Below are 21,884 nucleotides of genomic sequence, written 5' to 3'. Positions count from 1 at the left end.
TTACGGCTGTAGTTTCCCCTTGCTTTCAGCCATTCACAGTACCAGCACAGCAAGGCCATTTTGGTTAGTGTTACAAGACCAGATCAGTCAATCATCCAGACTGTTGCCCCTGCAACTACTGAAAAGGCTGCTGCCCCTCTTCAGGAACCACACGTTTGTCTGGCCACTCAACAGATACCCCTCCATTGTGGTTGCACCTACGGTATGGCTGTATTGCTGAGGCACGCAAGCCTCCCCACCATCAGCAAGGTCCATGGTTCATAGTTAGATGGCTAAGGCATTGAATGTGGGGAAACAAAAGAACTGGTCATGGTCACAGACTGATCTGTAGGTTAGCCTGTGGTCTAGATTGTTTGGAAGGTGATAGTTTCCGTGGAGGTTGGCGAAGCCATCAAATGTGAATTTAAGTAAGTGTGGTTGTCATGACTGAGTGGTCTGTAGCTTTGCCCATTTGAAAACATTGACGCTGATATCAGGTTATAGTTGCCATGTTGTTTGCGCTGCTTCTCACATTTCCTATATTCATGTAGAATATTCCTCTGTAGCCGAGGGTTGTTGTTGATGTAATGTGAAGATGTAGTGTAGGTAATAATTACTGAGCCCCCTTTAACCAGGATAGATATAGGGCCCATTTTGCAGTTGACTTAACTATGTGCATACAGGTACTGAGTGAGTTCATATATTGTGATCAAGATTTACTGACACAAGCTGCTGTTGATAGGAGGCAGTTCTGCAGGCATTTAAATTTGTCTCAGGATGAGGAAGGTTTGATGGAAAACCCTTGGAGAACCCTGGGTTGTGGTTTGATAAGATGAATTTTGGACGCAGAATCAAAGAGACTGGGAGATGAGTGTTTGTAGTCATGGAGAAAGTGATGTTTAAATACTTTACTTAGGTTGTGTCTAGTTGGGCAAAAGCTGTTCAGTATTATCCACCAACACAACAGTAATTTTAAAATATTGTGCAGTGTAGGTTTTTTATATGAGTGAGAACAATAAAATTACATTTAAAGATGCTGTCGTAGGTGCTCTCATGGACACCATAGAGAGCACTTGAACAGTCATTAAAAGATCACTACACTGCACATAACAGTCTGAATGCTTTTGGGAGAACATATTTCCAAAATGAAACAGATGTATCCACGTATTTTGTGAAGGCTGCTGCCTCTGTTTGTAATCATACTGAATAAAATTGCTTTCACCGTCATTATTTCTTCCATCATATATTGTAAACTGGTGTTTCTAACAAAGATAGCTCACTAACGTTTCTTTGCAGCCCAGGTTGTGTTGATTTTGTGTCACGAATGTTCGCTTTAACTTGCTACTGCCACAGTTTTCATGATATATACACTGTGGTCCTTTTACTGAATAAATATTGATTGAATACCCAGCCAGATTACAGCCAATGTTGCTATCAATCATGGAATGTATGTGTGAAAAATTTGAGTAACATAGGGCATTCAGTACCACCTGTTGGCTTTGATCAGTGACAATAGCCAAAGCCTCAGACACAACATGAACATGATTTCATAAATGTAACCGTGATGGGAAAATATAAACATAAAACTATAGAATCATACAAATTCTTAGTAATCAATATTGGAGTTAATGGGACTCTCTCTGGAAAGTGGGGTTTTGGATGGAGACAAACTAAAATATAGCTTAACGGCACCAAAACCACATTAACAAAACAATAGTTTTAAAAAACACAGTAAGGCAAATTGAAAACATCTGTTGACCTATGTACCTCAACTTGAAACACTGATGCCACTACAGAAATATTAAAACAGATTGCACTACAAAAAACAAGATGATGTGCATAACAAAAAATCTTGAAAACTATGAAAGATAGATCAGCAAGATAAATTCACCTATATAGCTTAACATGAAAGACCGATACTTATAGAAATATCGTACAGTGTGTAACAGTACATAAAGCCCATAGGCAAGACCAACACACATAGCTGAAATTAAGAAAAAGGCAGCATCGAGATCAGTTCACTTATCCACAGTACTACAAACCCAAAAAATGCTTTTATACCTAATATTGAAAACTTATCTTTACCAATGTAGGTAAAACGAGCTCCACAATACCTGCCAATCACAATTCTACATAATTACTAACAACACAAAGCAAAAATTCATAAATACATTTCATTAACACCAGTTTTGATATATAAGAAAAGCTCAATTGTGCACATAAACCTGCAGGTTATGTACTACAGTAAAACAACATAATCATAAAAAAAACATGCTAACCAAACAAAGTCAGCTGACACATAAATCTAGCAATCACAAGAATATAATGTCATCAATGCAATCTCGTGAATAACAAACTAGGAACTGGTCCAAAGAGAATGCCGTTTGTGGTCATGCCACGATCCTCTGGCTGGTCTGAGATGCAGCACCTTTTCTTAGTCTCGTATCTTCTACACAAATGCAACACTCACATTCTCAGCAATAAAAACAAATAACAGTTGGACTTTAATTGTGCTCAACGTGTTGTCACATACAGCAGCATGCAGGTACCTGTGTGTGAACTTTGATGTCACATACATAACTAACAAAAAATGAAAGAAAGTTAAATATCTGACCATAAACAACACATCTTACTAATAATATCAAACCCAAAAATTAATACAACGTACAACCATTATGTCCGACATAATGCAACGTACAACCATTATGTCTGACATCACACAACACAGTTATGTCATGCCTCATCGTGGTGTGTGATATCAAACACTGGACTTAACCTCAAAGTTCTGCATGCTTTAAATCCCCAAAAAAACACAAATTTAATAATGTATTCTTTCTACTATACTGTGTAAGTACGACGACTAAAATTTCATTGCTATCATTGCTGCTGTTGTAGTTTTAACGACCGTTAGTGTATTAAAGAAAGCCCCAGCAAATTGGCCTAGGTCATTCTCTGCTGCTCAGAGATTCTTTTTTTATGTCTGTTGTGAACTTTTTAGCAGATTGAGCAGTTTGTAATCCAGAAATAAGAACTAGAAAATGAACTAAACATTGTGGCTCCCAGGGACTTGCACTACTTTGTATAGGCCAGTTAATCAGGAGCACAGAGAGATTAATTGTCAGAATAGAGGCCTCCAAACATTCTCTCTTATAGAAACAATACACAATTAAATACATATGTGATTTGAGAGTATACAGGGGTGAGCAATTTAGTACACATGCCTGCCACCTCTTTTGTCATTCTGGTATCCAGTATCGTTGTTGGGTGCACCACTACAGCCATGTCAATGGAAGCCCAACTATAGTTGCCATGCTAATGGTCTGTGATGCCCTAGACATTGTCACATTGTCCATGTGTGTACTTGTCTTGCTGCGAACAAGTCAGTTTCCTGACTCGAGGTACATGACATTACTGTTCAATCCTCCACAGCTGAGTGAACAATGTTTGTCCTCTCATGTGCTAGTTATGCTGGGCTGATGAAATCATGAACAGTATTGAGTGTGGCCATCCTGAAACTATTGATTCGTTACTCATCACAGTTGTAAGATCCTGAACAGTGCTAGCAGTCATATTGAGAGGCCAAGATCCTGCCGCATTTGAATCCAGACTGGTGCTGGTGAATGTTTCCCCTTCTTGCCTTTACAAATGTCTGCTTGTGTCTGTGTATGTGTGGATGGATATGTGTGTGTGTGCGAGTGTAAACCTGTCCTTTTTTCCCCCTAAGGTAAGTCTTTCCGCTCCCGGGATTGGAATGACTCCTTACCCTCTCCCTTAAAACCCAATCCTTTTGTCTTACCTTCTCCTTCCCTCTTTCCTGACGAGGCAACCGTTGGTTGCGAAAGCTAGAGTTTTGTGTGTATGTTTGTGTTTATTTGTGTGTCTATCGACCTGCCAGCGCTTTTGTTGGGTAAGTCTCATCATCTTTCTTTTTAAATATATTTTTCCCACGTGGAATGTTTCCCTCTATTATATTAAAAATATATACTATACAAAAAAGAACAAATAAAAACATACTCACCAAACAAAGTCAGCCAGTACACAAATCTGAGGTGATTCAGAGACAAACGCCCAACAATCACCTCCAATACCTGTCCCCAACATAATATCCAAATAAACAGATAATTAACAAAAATTATTCATTTCCTTGGTAGAGGGGGGAGGGGAAGCTATCCAAACAAAATAAACTAGTGCAATCCCCCCTCCTCCCCCCCCCCAAACCTTCTCAACTCCCCACAGAAACAACATCTACATGACATCCCGAAAATTAAGCCTAAAAAAATAATGTGAACCGAATTAAACACTCTACCCTCCACACATAAGTTCAGCTCACAACCTTTGGTCCATACATGTTCCCAGTAATTTCTTCTTCTTCTTGCATTACAGCCTCTGTAGGACCATGGGTAGCCCCTTCATGGACTGCATTTTCCTCCTCTTCTCCCAGAACCTCTTCATTCTTTGTCTTCTTCTCTCCAACTTTTCTTCCGAGACCTTCAGTTTCCGTTTCTCCTGTCAGCTCCATTGGTGACACTCTAATCTTTTCCTGTATTCTTCTGTCATTGATCTCCAGCATATTGGTCGGTGTATATTTGTTCCTCCAATTTTCCTTTTGTTCAACCTTGATCCCCAATTCCAACCAGTCCTTCCGAAAATCAACAACCCACTTGGTTCCTGTCTTTCCCCTTGTCCTCCCTGTTGTTTCCCACACTCTCTTCGTCATTCTGCCCATACTCATCCTAACTACATGTCCAGCAAACCTTGCCCTTTTGAGTCCGATTCCCCTGTGTATTGTTCTCATGTTCCAGTACAATTCTTCCCTAGGTCTTCGCATCACCTCTCTCCACCTCTTTTTGGACCTAGTATTTTTCTCAGTATTTTTCTCTCTTCTTTCTCTAGTTTTTCTGCCCCATTTTTTCCTAGTGTCATCGTCTCATCAGCATATAATACTGCATTCCTCACCGTTGCCTTGTAGTGGCTTATCTTTGCCTCTGTGGATATATTCTTTTTATTGTATATCTTTCTCATCATGCAGAAGGCTGACCTCATCTTCTTTATCCTCTCTGTTATTCCGTCCTTGCTCCTGTTCCTTCCTGTTATAAATTCTCCCAGGTATTTAAATTTGTCCACCATTTGCATGGTGCCTTCTGGTGTTTCCCGGTCTGCAGTGGTATTTAATGTCTTTGTCTTGTTATAGGCGATCTTCAGTCCCAACTTTCTGGCTGCCTTACTTAAGTTGTCGAGTTGTGTCTTTGCGTCTTCTTCCTTCTCACTTACTATTGCTATGTCATCTGCAAAGGCTAGGCAGTCCACTTGAGCCCTGTTGTCCTTTTTGTCCCCCACACGGGTCTTTGGTATTCCCATTTCCTCGTTTATTGCTCTCCACTGCCTGATCACTTCATCCAGTGCTATATTGAACAACAATGGTGACAATCCATCTCCCTGTTTAACACCAGCCTTGATCTCAAATTCTTCTGACAGTGCTCCTCTGAATCTCACCCTTGCTTTTGTGTCTGTCAGAATTTCTTTTATGAGTTCTTGTGTTGTTCCATCAAGTCCTCTGTTCTTCAGGATCCTAACAAGAGTGTGTCTGTCGATGGAGTCATATGCCTTTGTGAAGTCCACGAAGGTTATTACTGTTTTTTTGTTTTTTAAGGCCCTATGTTCTATCAGTTGCTTCAGGATAAATATCTGTTCTATACAACCTCTTCCCTTCCTGAATCCCACTTGGTAGTCGCCAACTGTAGTTTCTACCTGTTCTTCTACTCTCTTGAGCAATAGTTTTGACAGCACTTTGTATCCGACCTCTAGTAGCGATATTCCTCTGTAGTTGTTGTACCTCTCTTGTCCCCCTTCTTATGTATTGATACTACAATTGCATTCTTCCATCCTTATGGCAACTTTTTTGTTCTCCAGATCTGGTGAATTATGTTGGTCATGTTGTCTCTTGCTTTGTTGCCTCCCTACTTTGTCATCTCGACTGCTATACCATCTTCTCCAGTTGCCTTATTATTCTTTAGATTGCTTATGACATGTGCGACTCCATCCCTGGTTGGAGGGCGTGGCTCTCTCTCTTCTATGTCAGTCCCCAGTTCCAGCTCTCCTCCAGGTGGTTCACAGTTCAGCAGGTTGTGAAAGTACTCTGCAAAAATCCGACAGTTCTCCTTTGCACTGACAGCCAGCTCCCCTTTCTTATCTCTTATAAATAGTTCTCTACCCTTGTATCCAATCAGAGTCTTTTTGAATTTCCTGAAAAAGTGTCTGCTGTTGTTTTTCCTGAAGTTGGTCTCAATTTCATACAGTTCCTGCTTCATCTTTTGTCTTCTGGTCCATCTTATTGTTCGGACCACTTCCTTTCTTGCTCCTAAGAAAACTTGCCATTTTTCCGGGTCGTTCTTGCTACTCCAGTCTCTCCAGGCTTTCCTGCGAGTCTCTACTGCTTCCTCACATTCCTTGTTCCACCACCAGTGCTTCCATTTCTTTTCTTCCTTTCCCCATAGTTCAGCCTGTTTTGTCATATTTCGCTTCATGTCGTCCCATTCATTGAATGATTCAATTCCTTCCTCATATCTGGATCGATTGTGTCTTAATTTTTCTCTGTCTACCTTTATGTTTTCTGTTCTTCAATTCATCTGTGACAGTCTGTCCCTGTTTGGAATCCAAAGGCACTTAATTTCTGCAAGATAGTGATTTGATTCTATTCTTGTGTTCTTCGTGACCTTTGTGTTCATGATCTCTTTAGCATTTGTCCAACTGATTGCTATGTGGTCAATTTGGAATTCCCCAAGGCAGGTGCATGGGTTTGCCCATGTCTTTTTCTTACACGGTTTGGCCCTGAAGTGTGTTGTCATCTATCTCATTTTGTGTTTTCGACACTGTTCAATTAGTCTTTCTCCATTTTTGTTTGTCTGCTGGTGTGCAGGGTACTCGCCCACTACTCCTTTATGTTGCTTCTCTCTTCCAATCTGTGCATTATAATCTCCTACGAGTATCTTTACATGTCTATATGGTATGTTTTTCAGTGTATCATGTAGCTCTTCCCAGAAACTATCTGCAACTTTCTTGTCTTTTCTGTTATTGTAATTTGTAGGTGCATGTCCATTTATTATTGTACACTTTTTGTTCTCTGCTTGATGTGTCCGTGTTGATATCCTTTCTGACCTGCTCTTCACTTCAGTTATGCCATCCTCGTATCTCTTGTCTACTATGAACTCCGTACCAAAGCATCTAGGTGCATGTCTTTCCTTTCCCACTTTAACTCCTGGTTTCCCCTTCAGTATTATGAAGCCTTCTGACTCCACTGTATCTTCGTCAGTGTATCTTGTTTCCTGCATCTCTAATATCCCAATACTTCTCTCTTTCATCTCATCTATTACCTGTTTAAGTTTACTAGTCTTAATCATTGTCTGTACATTTATGGTTCCAATTCTGAAAGTCTTTTTAGTTTTAATCTTCTTTGAGGTTCTTGGGAGCTCCGACAGGCATGTCCCCCAGAATCCGAATGCCTGCTTGTGTCAACCTTGGTCAACGGGATTGTCTCCCTGGGGTAATCTCGATTCCATAGTGCAATCCATTCCATGAGCTAAAAAATTTTTTTGATGGGATGGCTCATGTCCGTCCAGTTATGCAACTGAAGTTGTTAGCCCCAGAAGATGTGTTCACACCACCCCTGACATGGGGACACAGACGCCTTTGGTAGCCGCCCCTAACATGGAGTACAGCCGCTACCTGATATGTTTCAGTGGCTCTTCCGCTCTCTCTGCCATTGGGAAGCAACGTTCCTCTTCCACCTTCGAGATCGTTGGCCGGGCTTCGTCTGTAACCCTAGGTAGAGGCCCTGACTTGGTGCTACCATCTGGAGCCAGATGGACCCAGGTTTTTTTTACGAGGTTGTTACTCCTCCTCCTCCTTCCCCATGACTTCCGAGATGGGGCCCCGGGCTTGGAACCGGCAATGACGAAGTTATGTTACCAGTAACCTATAATGAACTCTGATTCGGACAAAAACTGTCTGGTAAACTCTTCCTCCAACGGTACCCATCTAAAGAAGAGTGCAGGGTCTACATTTCAATCAACACATGCAAAAGTTAGGTATTTGTAAGATAAAGTAGGCTTCTCAGATGCAGCTATAATTAGGACTGTCCAAAATTGTTAAGTGTGTATTTACTAAGCTAAGTGGTAGTGTTTGAAATATCACTCTCAGGATCTGTGAAATGAAGAAACTTTATTTATTGGAATAAACACACTTAAATGCGTAACTCTATGCAATGAACAGTTTAGGAGACACTATATGTGTTTAACATTAGCTCATAACAGGGAAAGCTCTGTAACTATGTGCACATTACAATACAGGAAGCACATAACATGAACAATCGAAGAATAAACTGTCAGTGCTTGTGCTGCATACATCGTCACTGGTTGGTGTATAATTAAATCTGACAGCCATAACAACATACGTAGCAGGTAATCTGACACTAAATCAGTCTCCTTGGTGAAACAGAATGTTGTCGAGAAAACACGCAAGGAAATTCATGTGATGTCCATATCGAGTCATGCACCCTAGTTGCAGTTCTGCATTGGGCAGTGGTTGCAGTTGTGTCTGTGGTGCTGATAGTGAGAGACGAGGATGCTGTTAGTGCATCCTGGAAGATGTACATTGACTTGACGTGATTGAAATAAATAGTTGTGCTCTTGCCAATCGCTGCAGTGTCCGGCATCCGTGCATCTCGTCTTAAAACATGGTATGGACCAGTATAAGGAGGTTGTAATGAAGATTTCACATCATCCGTATGTAGCATTATGCAAAACAGTTGCCCAAATTATGATGCACTAAACTGGGTGGTGTGCCACATCTGGAAGCTTTGCAAGAATAAATATGAGCAATGTTGTCCCCTAGATGAGGTATGAAGTATGGTTGGTCATGAGTGTATGACTGCAGAGAACTGGCATCAATAAAATCTCCTGGGAGATGTAATGCTTCATCATAAGCAAGTTCCACTGATAAGGAATCTGTCTTGCTTGTACGTGTTCTGCAGACTAATTAGCGATCATCCAGTTGTATGTCATGACACATGAGTACAGCTTTAAGGGAATGGTGCCATCAGTTGATCATGCCATTGCTCACCGGATGATGGCTGGTAGTCTTATGGTGCACATATCCATAGAACTTGGTGAGCTGGCAAAATCAAAGTCAGATTAGCAGCTGCAGTTGGTAGTAATGTGCAATGGGCAATCAAAGCCAGATAACCATGCCAACACAAAAGTGAAGATAGCCTTCAACACCAGGCAAAACGTTGGATGGGCCCCAGTGTGACACGAGTTATGTAGGGTATTGGAGGCTTGTCTATGAAATGCAGAAGAATGCCCTCGAAATTCTTATCCTGGAAGCCCCTTGGCCTTCTTGGACATTACAGCAGATGTGATCAATTATGTAAATCAAACATTGGTAAATTTGTAACTTATGTACATATTTTATTTTTATTTCTAAAGTGAAGTGTAAATTACCGTATGATTAATAACAATAATAATAATAATAATAATAATAACAACTAACTTTTCCCTTTGTTGGTGGGAATGAACTGTATTGGATGGTGTGTTTGTGTGGGAATTAAAAATAAATTGTTGGATATTGACCAGCATAGGACAGTTAATCAATCACGTTCTGTGTTAGGAATTATGTGCACATCTGGTGCTGTAGATTTTAGCTGCAACATTTTTATTGATTTATTGCTGTAGTACCAGTTTCTCTTGAAAACAATTTGTCAGAATTGAAATGCACAAAATACAGCTTACAAAAATGTTATATTTCTCAAGTCACATGACATCAGTGTGTTATTCCAACAGAAGATAGATGAAAGTTCAATACACATCTTGGCATAACTATTGCTATATGAAAGTGATTGATGCTATAGTTTTTCAAGTAATCTGATTCATAATCACACAGCTCAACCACCATTGACATGGACAAATATATTTTTTATACACCAGTGGAAATGTATTGGCATGAACTTAATAGGATCTACTGTGTTTGCCTCAGGATATTCCATGTATAGCATTACCATACTTTCAGAATTAGACTGAGCAGTCCTGGTTTTTTAGTTCTATCCAGGGTAATGTCTGGAGTTGCAAAAATGTACAAGGTTTAAGAATTTTATGACTGGTGGGGATTTTTTAAAATTTCTGACTTGTATATTCAACTTCATGCTTTTAAACATTCTCTTTCGGCTGTGCCTGTCTCGGTTGACCTTGGAGCAAGTGATGATGTCAATGAGGAGCTATAGCTGCAGGTTTCATCATAACTTTCTACTTAGTCAGTTCACAACACAACAGGTGCATTGTGTTTACGTTGTTTTTGTGTGTGAAGTAACTCATCTACATGTTTTTCATTATTTTATCTCTATTTCTTTCCTGTCTCACCATTCTGCAGTGGGCAAAAGAAAGTGTTTATGTGTATAAAATGTTAACCTGGAACAGGAATATAACTTTCTTGTTGTGAATTGTATGATGTAATTAAAGGAAACAAACCATTTCTGAAGAGAGTCATGTCTAGTGAAAAGTACATCTGTTTAAATAAAGTTAATGTGTGAATAAATTGTTAAGACTTTTAAGTAATTTCAAAAATATACCCTGGGTTGGACCCAAAAAAATATGGTAATATGTTCTGTGTTGGACGTTAAAAAAGTTTGGTAAGCCTATCCATGTGTAAGTTCTTGTAACTGGTAGTAACAGCCTGTTCATTGCTTCTCCACTGATTTATTCATAGAATGTTCCATTAAACAGAAAATAAGCTTGTTTCAGACACTGTGTGAAGAGTTTGGTAAAATATTTGTCTAATTTCCCTCTTAGCCTAGAACTCAAAAAGTGGGACTCCCGACCATGTCAGAACTGACCATAATATCCACGCCATAGAAGCACAATTGATTGAAGCAGTGTACAAAGTCAGCGGAGTTGTGCATATCATGTTTCAACTTTCCCCACTTGTTGACTCTGAGAATGCTCTTAATGTGATGCCAATTGTAAATACTGAAAGTTGCTATGAAGTGAAGCAATGCTGCATGTGAATATTCCAAGCTGTTCATAAATGCTGTACCAACATTACAAACAACTCTATTCTACACTCAGTTTTAATGAAATTAAGAACTTCTCTTTTTATTTCTGTTTTACATCAATATTTTATTTCACTTGCATAGGTTTCATGCATTCTTTGATAGCAGCAGATAATCCTAAGGAATTCTAGCTCACTCTTGTTGCACTCATAAGGAAAACACAAATTTTGAAACTTCACACATTAATCACCACAGGACTCAAAAGTTTGTAAAGGTTTTCCTAGTTACAGTGTGCATTGGTCACAGTCCTTTAGCTCCAGTGATTTCATTTGAATTTTTGTTGTTGTAAAGGCCGTTTACTGTGCTATCTAACAGTAATATGTTAATGTTCACGTGATTGGAAACCTTTCCAAAACTGGAAGCCAACAATAAATTAAATTTCTGAAGTGTGCATGTGTAATGTGTAACTTGAGTGTCAGATGTTATCAAAGCAGTAGTGATTCTTTGGATGCAGTCATAGAAAAAAATATGTTAAAAACATAAAATATCCAGCTTTTCAACAAAGCCTGATGGTATGTTATTTTCTTTAGTAACAGGTTTTGCCTACAGAAATTAGTGCTGCCAATTACAGTTTGAAAACATGCATTATAGTTAGTACCACAAATAAAATAATAATTACTTTCCAGAAGAACAGTGAAATTAATTTTTCTGAATTGCTATTAAGAATTCTTTTTTGTTTGTTATATCTTAGATAAAGCAGTTTCTTTCCACAGGTTTCTGCATGATGTGGGTGTGCCACCAGATGCACTTGGTGCATTCATAACAAAGAATCCATACATATTTAAAAAAAATCTTGATGATTTGTCAACAAGACTAAATTATCTGCAGTATAAAAAATTTACTGCTGATGGCATAGCCAGAATAGTAACTACAAATCCATATTGGCTTATGTTTAGGTAATTTATGAAGATAATTTTCCTTATTGACACACATTGTTCTGTATAAGTGTAACATTCCTACTGAAGCTGTTTTCTTTCCAAAGCACCAAAAGAATTGATCGTCGACTTGGCCACTTCCAGAAGACGTATAATTTGAGTGGATCAGAACTACGCATGCTTGCTCAGAAACAGCCAAAATTAATCACGTACAACTTGCACAAAGTGAAGGTAATATTTATGTTGTTTTCCCTGCATTTCAAGACTTTGTACATCATTATGTTAGTTGTGCGAGTTGAACCTGGTATGTCTAATGGGTTCATTATTCAAATCTTTTATCAGTGTACTTCAGTATCTTGTCAGGAAACCAGCTGGCTGTCCTAAAATGTGACAGAAATCCACAGATATGAGTGATATAGTTGTTCCCCTGAGACAAGAGATGAGACTTGCACCAGTAACAGTGCATTGTTCACAGTGAGAGCAATGCATGGAAGTGCGTTGTTGATACTAGGAGGCAACAAAGGATTGTGCACAGTACATCACATTGTGTAGAAGACATTAATGGTATGGGCAATATATCACCACTGATACTCATGTAGTCTTGGGTCACAGGGGCAACATTACATCATTTACATTTGTAGATTGATTTGGTGTATTAAGTGGCAAAAACAAATGGTATATATTGCCAGGAGCTTAGATTTTTATAACAATTTGATATGACAAGCTTGTCAAGAATATCCAGGACAAAAAATTCATTGTTATAGTTTCAAAACTAGGCACCTGGTTTCATTGTGTTGTAAGCAACAGGTGCATGTGACAAAGGTATCATTTGAGTGCTATCTTGCCATGCTATTTTTGATGTACAACATGTGTCTTATTCATATATACCTACTCCTCTGTTAACTTTATACTTACATGCAATGCATTAGTGGTATTTGGACAGGGCATCATGAATGAGTGAACCATACAGAAAACATATTACCTGTCATTTTGACTCTTCAAAGAGAAGTGCATATATTTGTGTCAGACCATTGCTAAGCTGTGGCACTAGCAGTAAGCAGGACTCGTAGGCTTACTGTAAGCTCTCTACACAATAATGGCACTTCACTTATAAATTTCTCTTTTCCAGCTTTTCCAAAACTGGTACAGTCCGATTTTCACAGGGTAGTGGAAAAAAGTCATGGTATACAGTAATTCCTGATACATAGAAAGAAAATATCAGCATTTTTGATATTGTTCTGTTCATATTTGTTCTTGCAACCAAGTGAACAACAAGAAACACAGCACCAATCTTTTTTTTTTTTTTTTTTCTGACTGGTTTGCTGCGGCCCACCTCCTGTGCCAACCTCTTCATCTCAGAGTATTCCTTGCAACCTACGTCCTCTCAAGTATTTGCTGGATGTTTTCCAATCTCTCCTCTACAGTTTGTATCCTTTGCAGCACAGTGTAATACCATGGAAGTTACTCTGTGGTGTCTTAACAGATATCTTGCCGTCCTGTCCCTAATTCTTGTCAGTATTTTCCATGTACTTCTTTCCTCACCAATTCTCCAGAAAACCATCCCATTCATTACTTTCTCTGTCCACCTAATTTTCAACATTCTTCTGTAGTGCCACTTTGCCCATAGTCCATGTTTTACAACCATACAATGCTGTGCTTCAAACATACATTGTCAGAAATTTCTTTCTCAATTTCAGACCTATGTTCGATAGCAACAGACTTCTCTTGGCCAGGAACGCCCTTTTTGCCAGTGCCAGACTGCGTTTTATGTTCTCCTTGCTCTGACAGTCATGAGTTATTTGCTGCCTGGGTAGCAGAATTCCTTAGCTTCATGTACTTTGTGATCGCCAATCCTGATGCTAAGTTTCTTGCTGTTCTCATTTCTACTACTTCTCATTACTTTTGTTTTTCTTCAGTTTACAAGTCAGTCCATATTCTGTACTCATGAGACTGTTCATTCCAATCAGTGAATGCTGTAATTCTTATTCACTTTCACTGAGGATAGCAATGTCATCAGTGAATCTTATCATTGATATCCTTTCACCCTGAATTTTAATCCCACTCCTGAACCTTTCTTTTATTTCTGTTATTGCTTCTTCAGTGTCTTGATTGAACAGAATGGCTGAAAGACAACATCACTGTCTTACAACCTTTTTAATCCAAGTACTTCATTCTTGGTCTTCTAGTCTTCATGTACGTACCGTATATTACACATCTTTCCCTATAACTTACCCCTATTTCTCTCAGAATTTTGAACATCTTGCACCATTGTACATTGCTGAACACTTTCCAGGTTGATAAATCCTGTGAACATTTCTTGATTTTTCTGTGGTCTTGCTTCAATTACCAACCACAATGTCAGCACTGCCTCTCTGGTGCCTTTATCTTTCCTAAAACCAAACTGCTTGTCATCTAACACAGCCTCAATTTTCTTTTCCATTCTTCTGTATATTATTCTTGTCAGCAACTTGGATGCATGAAGTGTTAAGCTGATTGTGCAATAATTCCTACACTTGTTGGCTCTTGCAATCTTCGAATGGTGTGGATGATGTTTTTCCAAAAGTCTGATGGTGTATCACCAGACTCATACATTCTACGCATCAGCTTGAATAGCCATTTTATTGCTAATTCCCCCAGTGATTTTAAAAATTCTGATGGAATGTTACCTAACCCTTCTTCATTATTCAATTTTAAGTCTTCCAAAGCTCCTTTAAATTCTGATTCTAATACTGGATCCCCTATCTGTTCTCTATTGATTCCTGTTTCTTCTTCTGTCACATCATCAGACAAGTCTTCCCCCTCATAGAGGCCTTCAGTGTACTTCTTCCATCTATCTGCTCTCTCCTCTGCATGTAACAGTGAAATTCCTGTTGCACTATTAAGAGTTATCACTCGTGCTTTTAATATCACTGGAGGTCATTTTGACTTTTCTACATGCTGAATCAGTCCTTCCGACAGTCATTTCTTTTTTGATTTCTTCACATTTGTGCCAACAAGTACACCTTAGCTTCCCTGCACTTCCTATTTGTTTTGTTCTTGAGCGACTTGTATTTCTGTATTCCTGAATTTCCCTGAACATTTTCATACTTTCTTCTTTCATCATTCAACTGAAGTATTTCTTCTGTTACCTTTTTTGTGCCTATGTTTTTGTTTCCAACTTCCGTGATTGCCGTTTTTTGCAGATGTCCATTCCCATTCAATGGGACTGCCTACTGAACTGTTCCTTATCGCACCATCTATAGCCTCAGAGAACTTAAAGCATATCTCTTCATTCCTCAGCACTTTTGTATCCCACTTCCCTGTGCATTGATTCTTTGTGAATAGTCTCTTAAATTTCAGCCTACTCTTGATCACCACTAAATTGTGATCTGAGTCTATATCTGCTCTTGCGTACACTTTATAATCCAGTGTGTGATTTCGGAATCTCTGCCTGACCATGATGTAATCTACCTGAAATTTTTCTGTATCTTCCAGGCTTCTCCAAATATACCTCCTCCTCTTGTGAGGCTTGGACTGAATATTCACTATTACTAACTAAAATTTATTGCAGAACTCAATTAGTCTTTCTTCTCTCTCATTCTTTGTACCAAGCCCATATTCTGATGTAAATCTTTCTTTTGCTCCTTTCCCTAAAGCTGAATCCCTGTCCCCATGGCTATTAGACTTTTGTCCCCCTTATGTTCTGAATTACCTGTTCAGTATTCTCATATCCTTTCTATCTCCATTTTCAGCTTGCAACATCGCCATGTTTACCTGAACTATCATTGTTGGTGTTGGTTTTCTGTCAAACTTGATGAGAACAACCCTATCACTGAACTGTTCACAGCAATGCGCTCTCCCCCCCCTACTTTCTTATTCATAACGAATTCTACTATTGTTATACCATTTTCTGCTGCTGTTGATATATAATCTATACTCATCTGACTAGAAATCATTTTCTTCTTTCAATTTCACTTCACTGACCCCCACTGTATCTAGATTGAGCCTTAGCATTTCCATTTCCAGATTTTCTAACTTCCTTACCATGTTGAGATTTCTGACTTTCCATGCATTCAGCTGCCATTACTGATAATTTTTATTCAAAATTTAAGTAGTAACGGGATTTGAACTAGAAACCGCGCACATTTTCATTCTTAATCAAAACGCTACACCTGTTCCATGGGTACACCAATTTTATATGAGTTAAATGAAACTGGTTGACCAACAGCTGAAGAGTTTAAGTGCTTCTTGTCAACACATTGTAACTTATGGAATGAACAGCAATACTGGATTTATAGTCATGCTTCTGCAGAGAGACTTTCCTGCAACTGCTGTCCCCTCAGAGCCTGTCACAAACCAAAGCAGTTTGCTATGTATTAAGTTCAGCAATTGAGGGGAACAGACACCTACAAAAAGGTAACTCATTAATAAGTTTATGTACAATACATACACTTCAAGACTGGGATATATACAATTTGATTTGCTGTGAGTTCTTCAGCAGTGTTGAGTTATATACAAGGAGAGCAATATTCTTGATGGAATCAAATAGTCTTGAATGTCTATAGAATCTAAGAAATCATTGACAGGTAATAATGCTTGGTAGGTAGCGTCATGCTACATTGATGTACTTTTTCACTGCATTCTTTACATTCAGGCAGATACAGGTCTGAAGATACATTGACTCTTCTGGCAAACCTCTGAGTGTGGCTGCTTAAAAAGACGTGCCAGCCAGTCAGAGCAGTGAGAAAATTTGAATTCAGCAATGTGTATGCATGTCGCTCCCATCAGAGACAGAGGGAGGGAAGAGGGAACTCGCTGGCAGCATGTTGTTGGGAGGTTTAAATGTCTCATCTCCTGCATAGCTGTGTGCAGAGCACTGGGTGCAGTTGATATCCTGACATTTTTCTTGCAAACTGCTGGGAAAGTATCCTCAGGATGCAGAAAGCTGTATGACTGATGCATTCTCAATGTCCATTACTGCAGTTGATGATGGCAGTGGATATGCAGGCAGGCAAGGTTTGAGCTCCCCAGCAGAAGCATTGGAAGACCCTTGCACCAGGATATTAAGTACCAGCAAGGGCTGCTGAGGGACAGCATGTTGAGTTGCAGGCAATGTGTCTGAAAAATGAAAATCTGCAGTGGGATCACTATAATCATGGAAGCAAAGTTGCTTTTGATGCCATTAATGGGTGCCTGACACACTACAATTGGTGTAATGAGCAAGGCCAGATGTCTTGAATGACTACACCAGTTTATCAGTTATCAGGATTGTTGTAGACACAACTTCATCCTTCATGTGGAACTTTGTTGCAAAGTTAGCATCCGAAACAGAGTGGCAAAGGTGAAAGAGATGCAGCAAGTGCAATGGTAATGACCATTGTCGCAGCTTGTGAGACCATGTAAGAGTTCTGCTGGTAAAATGGCGTGTGCAGGCATTGTATGGAACATGCTCAGAAACTACAACGAAGCATTTCCCTTGTATGCAAAGCACAAAGATTGGACGTCTGAGCCATAAAAGTGCGAATGGTGCCATACAGATACGTTGAATTCTGTTTTGTTGGCAAAATTGCTAAAATCCCAACAAAGAAAACTGAGTACCATTGTCCAAAACAATTGTTTGTGGCAAACTTCAAAGCCAACAACAGAAGCAAGTGCTTTGGTAGGCTAGCAGTCAAATGCATTGAAATAACAAAAATATATTTGCTGCATGCACTGACAATAATGGGCCATCATGTTTCCAGAAAGGACCATAAAATCAGTTTGAATATGTTACCAAGGACATCAGGTCAAGGCCATTTGCGAATTTCTTGGCCTGGTTATCTGCACAGGTCTGGCAGCAGGTAGTCATTTCTTCTGTCTGTTTATCAAGCCCAAGCTATGAACAATGTTGGTGCACTAGCTGCTTAGTTTCAACAATTCCCCAATGTTCTCTTTGAAATAGTCTCAACACATGTTGTTGCAAAGATGTGGGAATCAGGACTCACATTTGTTCATTAGGAAAATGCAATAAAATTACTCTCTTCTGAAGAGAAAGGCTGTTGCATTGTGCATGGTATTTGGGAACTACTGCATTGGAGATTGATTTTGGATTATGAGGTGAACCCAAATGATAGTAGTACTCGAACAATGATACTGATTGATCATGTGTTATCCACCAAAAATCAGTGGAAAAAGTTTGCAGTGTGTGCAAAGCAAAACGATCAGTTTGGAGGCAAGAAACTTCTGATGTGTCAAAATCCAGATCATTTCCCATAGGTAAGCGAGACAGAGTGTCTGATTTGCGTGCTGTGCCGTAGGATGATAAAGAGCTTAATTTTGATAATTGGAAAGAAGTAGTGATCAAAGTTGCTGCTTCTGTACTGTATGATCAGGTATCTCTACTGCTGGATGAAAAAGAGCAGCCAGCAGCTTATTATCAGTCAAGGTGTGTGTTTGTTTGTTTGTTTGTTTCTTTTTTCTTTTACTCCCCCTCCCCACACACAGATATTGGTGAAACATGGTGACACTATAAATTATGGCTTTTCCAGCTGACTGTAGTTGACATGGGCCTTTTTCAATGTCTTAGATGTAAATGCTACACATTGTTCCATGTTTCCAACCTTGTGAGATAAAACTGCCTCTGTTCCATGTGTGGTGATGCACCAGCTGCAAGCAGTACCAGTTTTTGTGGACAAAAATGGGTAAAATATGGGCAACTAAACAGTGCTTATTTCAATTTCTGAAAATATTGTTCGCATTCTTTAGTCCATTTGGAAGGAACAGTTTTACTCCAGAAGCAATGTGAAGGAGCGGTTATTTGTGCTGCATTTGGAATAAATCTTATGTAGTATGTCAGTTGCCTAAGAACGACTTGGAGTTCTCATATGTTTGTAGGAGAACATAATCTTCTTATGGCCTCTAAGTGCTTAGTCGAGGGATGAGCACTGTGGGCATCAATGACACTTCCCAAATATTCAATTTCAGTATTGAAAAATGAACGTTTCTCTAAACTACACATGACCCTTGCATCAGGTGAATCTTGAAAAAGAGATTCCAAATTTTTGAGGAGCTGTTGTGGTGTTTGTCCAGATACAGTGACATCATCTGAATCATTTGAACAGGGCAGAACATCAGATGTCACATGTTCAAGAAAGTGTTGAAATAATGCAGAAGCAGAGATACTTCCAAAGGGAAGGTGCTGGTATTGATACAAGTTGATTTGTGTGTTAAACACCAAAAATGTTTTTCGTTACTCATGCAGGGAAAGCTGGAGATACACATTAACCAAATCAATTTTTGTAAAGAATCACCCACCTGCTATGCAATCCATAAGTTCGTCAGTACTTGGAAGCTGTTTGAGCATTAACTGTAGCTTTAAAGTTAGCGCAAAGCCTGATCTTCCTGTTTGCTTTTCCCATCATCATAAGGGGAGATGCCTATCGACTTGCAGAAACAGGCTGTAAAACTCCCAATTTCTTCTAACCTGTTGAATGAAGAGGCTACTTCTTTGCGAGAGGCCTGGTGTACTGGATGGGTGTTGTTTAGCTTAGGTTTTGATTATCCTCAAGTAACATATGTGTGAAAATTTGGCACATGTCCCAGTGTGCTGCTCAACAAGTGTCCACATTTTTCACATGGCTGATGAACAGTGGCATGGAAAAGTTGCATATCAATGGCATGCACAGTGCTCTGAATATCTAAATCAAATAAATCAAAAGCATACATGCTAAAAACAATGGGACTACAACATGACTGACCTACTGTTAAAGGCACTCATGTAGTCGAATTTCTGTATTTTGCTTGCAAAGTGCATGTTCCAAGAACAGAGATATTTTCACTGACGTAGGCTGTGAGGTGCAGGCATCATCTTTGTAGTAGTTGAGGGTGTTCCAATTGCTCATAAGTATTTCGCTTAATCAGTGTAACTGAAGCACCATTATCTGACTGAAAAGGTACATATTGATTGAAAATCTGCTGAGAGATGAACAGTTTGCTGTTCATCCTCTGAATGTATTTATTTGTTCTGACTTGTGCAAGACTGTCTTTGTCTGAATTGTGATTGGACAAAGTGTTTAGCCTTACATCTATTAGAGGAGAGCTGGTGAGGAGAAGGTAAGTTTTCGACTGTGTGATATGTTGTGCAATTCTGTTGCTTTTGCTGGTGATTCCAGTGTGGATTGTCCGGAGGAATGGGTACAGACTTAGACTGATAAATCATACAGGGTGTCTCTGAAATGAATCTAGAAAATGGGAGGGCTGGTAGAGTGGGTCATAACAAGCATATTTCATGTATCAGCCCAGGTCCGCATCCCTTAGAATATGGTGCTATGTGTCACTGAACAGTGTCATCTATCGCCAAGAGGGTAGGCACACAACACGCCATCCAATCCATCGTGGTAGCAGGTCTGCAGGGCAATGATTTCAATATATTTGTGACATTAAGGTAAAAAGAAACATCGGGCTGAAGTTTTACAACCTTTATTTGCAAGTGCTGCAGTCAACAAAGTTGCAGATATTCCAGATGGAACAACACTTTGGGTTTTCACCCTCTTAGTGGGATATAAATGCATTGCTTTTGGCTGTGCAAGTGCGTGTTTGATAGGTGTTGCATAGAGGGTAGCACCTGTCCACACTGCGGAGTCTAGTTTGCCCTGTGTCACTTTGTCCACAAAAGAGAACACTATTGTGTTTGTGCAGATAGAAAATGTATCACTGTTATTGGGGGAAGAGGGGAGACATGCACTGTGGAAGACAGATTCAAACGCTCATGCTGCACAAAGTTTGTTCTTTCAGCAGTTTCCAAATCATTGAGTGCCAGTTCCATGCACATTTACTACCATCCACAGGTTCCTATGAGAGACAGGTTCACTTGAGATACATTTTCCACTGCAAATCTCTCGTAATGTCTCTCGTAATGGAACATGTGCATTTGAGGCATTCTTTAAAACCTGGTGTATGCGTTTTGTGTTGCATGGAAAATGCGTGTAAATCATTCCTCAATTTGGTGTGTGTGTGTGTGTGTGTGTGTGTGTGTGTGTGTGTGTGTGTGTGTGTGTCAGGAAGGTGATTTGCATCCCTACTCCTTCAGAAGGTTCACACCCTTAACCCAGATGATTTTCCACATTGAATTGGGTTCTGCCACTAGTTTTGTCAAAGGTGTGCCATTCAACCAGACTTTCTGAACTGTGTACTTTTTATGGATGAGGCATCCTTTACACGAGAGGGTATGTTCAACAGTCACAATCAGCTCATGTGGGCATTGGAAAATCTGCACTGCCTTTGTTCTTGGTCACCAAGATTGCTTCGCTGTCAACTTTTGGTCTGGCTTGGTAGACGATAATCTGGTTGGTCCATACATGTTTCCCCAGTGACTGAACACAAACAAATACTTAATCTTTTTATGAGAAACTGTGCCAGAGTTGTTGGAACATGTTCCACTCAATATCTTTTGATGGCGAATGTGGTACCAACCCGATGGTGCACCTTTGCACTTTGCACATGCAGTACATGAAACCTTTGGTGGGAACTGACTAGGGCGTGGTGGGCCAGCTGGGGCCATCTGAAATCTGTTGTCTATGAAGAACCCATTGAGAATGATAATGAGCTGATAGCGTGCATTATGGCAGCCTCCGTTGCAATTTCCAATTTGCCAGGAGCATTTGAAAGAATGCAAGTCACTCCAGCATCATTGTGTGGCATGCGTACAAGCTGGAGGGCATAATTTCAAGCATTTTTTGTAACTGTTTGCAAATAAAGGATACAAAACTTCTGCCCACTTCCGATTTACTTTGATGCCACAAATACATTGAAATGTTGCCATGCAGACCTGCTACCATGATGGCTTGAATGGCATGTTGTGTGCCTACCCTCCTGGTGGCGCGCAACACTGTTCAGTGACATTTAATGCTGTATGCTAAGGGATGCAGACGTGGTTTCAATGACACCTAGCCCATATACTAAGGGCTGTGGTGCAG

General features: G+C 39.6%; 1 protein-coding gene across 1 annotated transcript in view; it reads left to right on the top strand.

Annotated features, from left to right (window-relative positions):
* Positions 1-21,884, top strand: part of LOC126162234 (transcription termination factor 3, mitochondrial) — a 45,404-nt gene that overhangs the window by 5,206 nt on the left and 18,314 nt on the right. Inside the window, exons 2-3 of the mRNA XM_049918603.1 lie at positions 11,791-11,973; positions 12,060-12,183. Coding sequence (XP_049774560.1) covers positions 11,791-11,973; positions 12,060-12,183 — 307 coding nt within the window. The remainder of the gene's footprint in view (positions 1-11,790; positions 11,974-12,059; positions 12,184-21,884) is intronic.

This window comes from Schistocerca cancellata, chromosome 2 (assembly GCF_023864275.1).
Source record: "Schistocerca cancellata isolate TAMUIC-IGC-003103 chromosome 2, iqSchCanc2.1, whole genome shotgun sequence".
In the NCBI taxonomy this organism is placed as follows: Eukaryota; Metazoa; Arthropoda; class Insecta; order Orthoptera; family Acrididae; genus Schistocerca; species Schistocerca cancellata.
The sequence above is the reverse complement of the archived record's forward strand: the minus strand, read 5'-3'. Positions and strand labels throughout refer to the sequence as shown.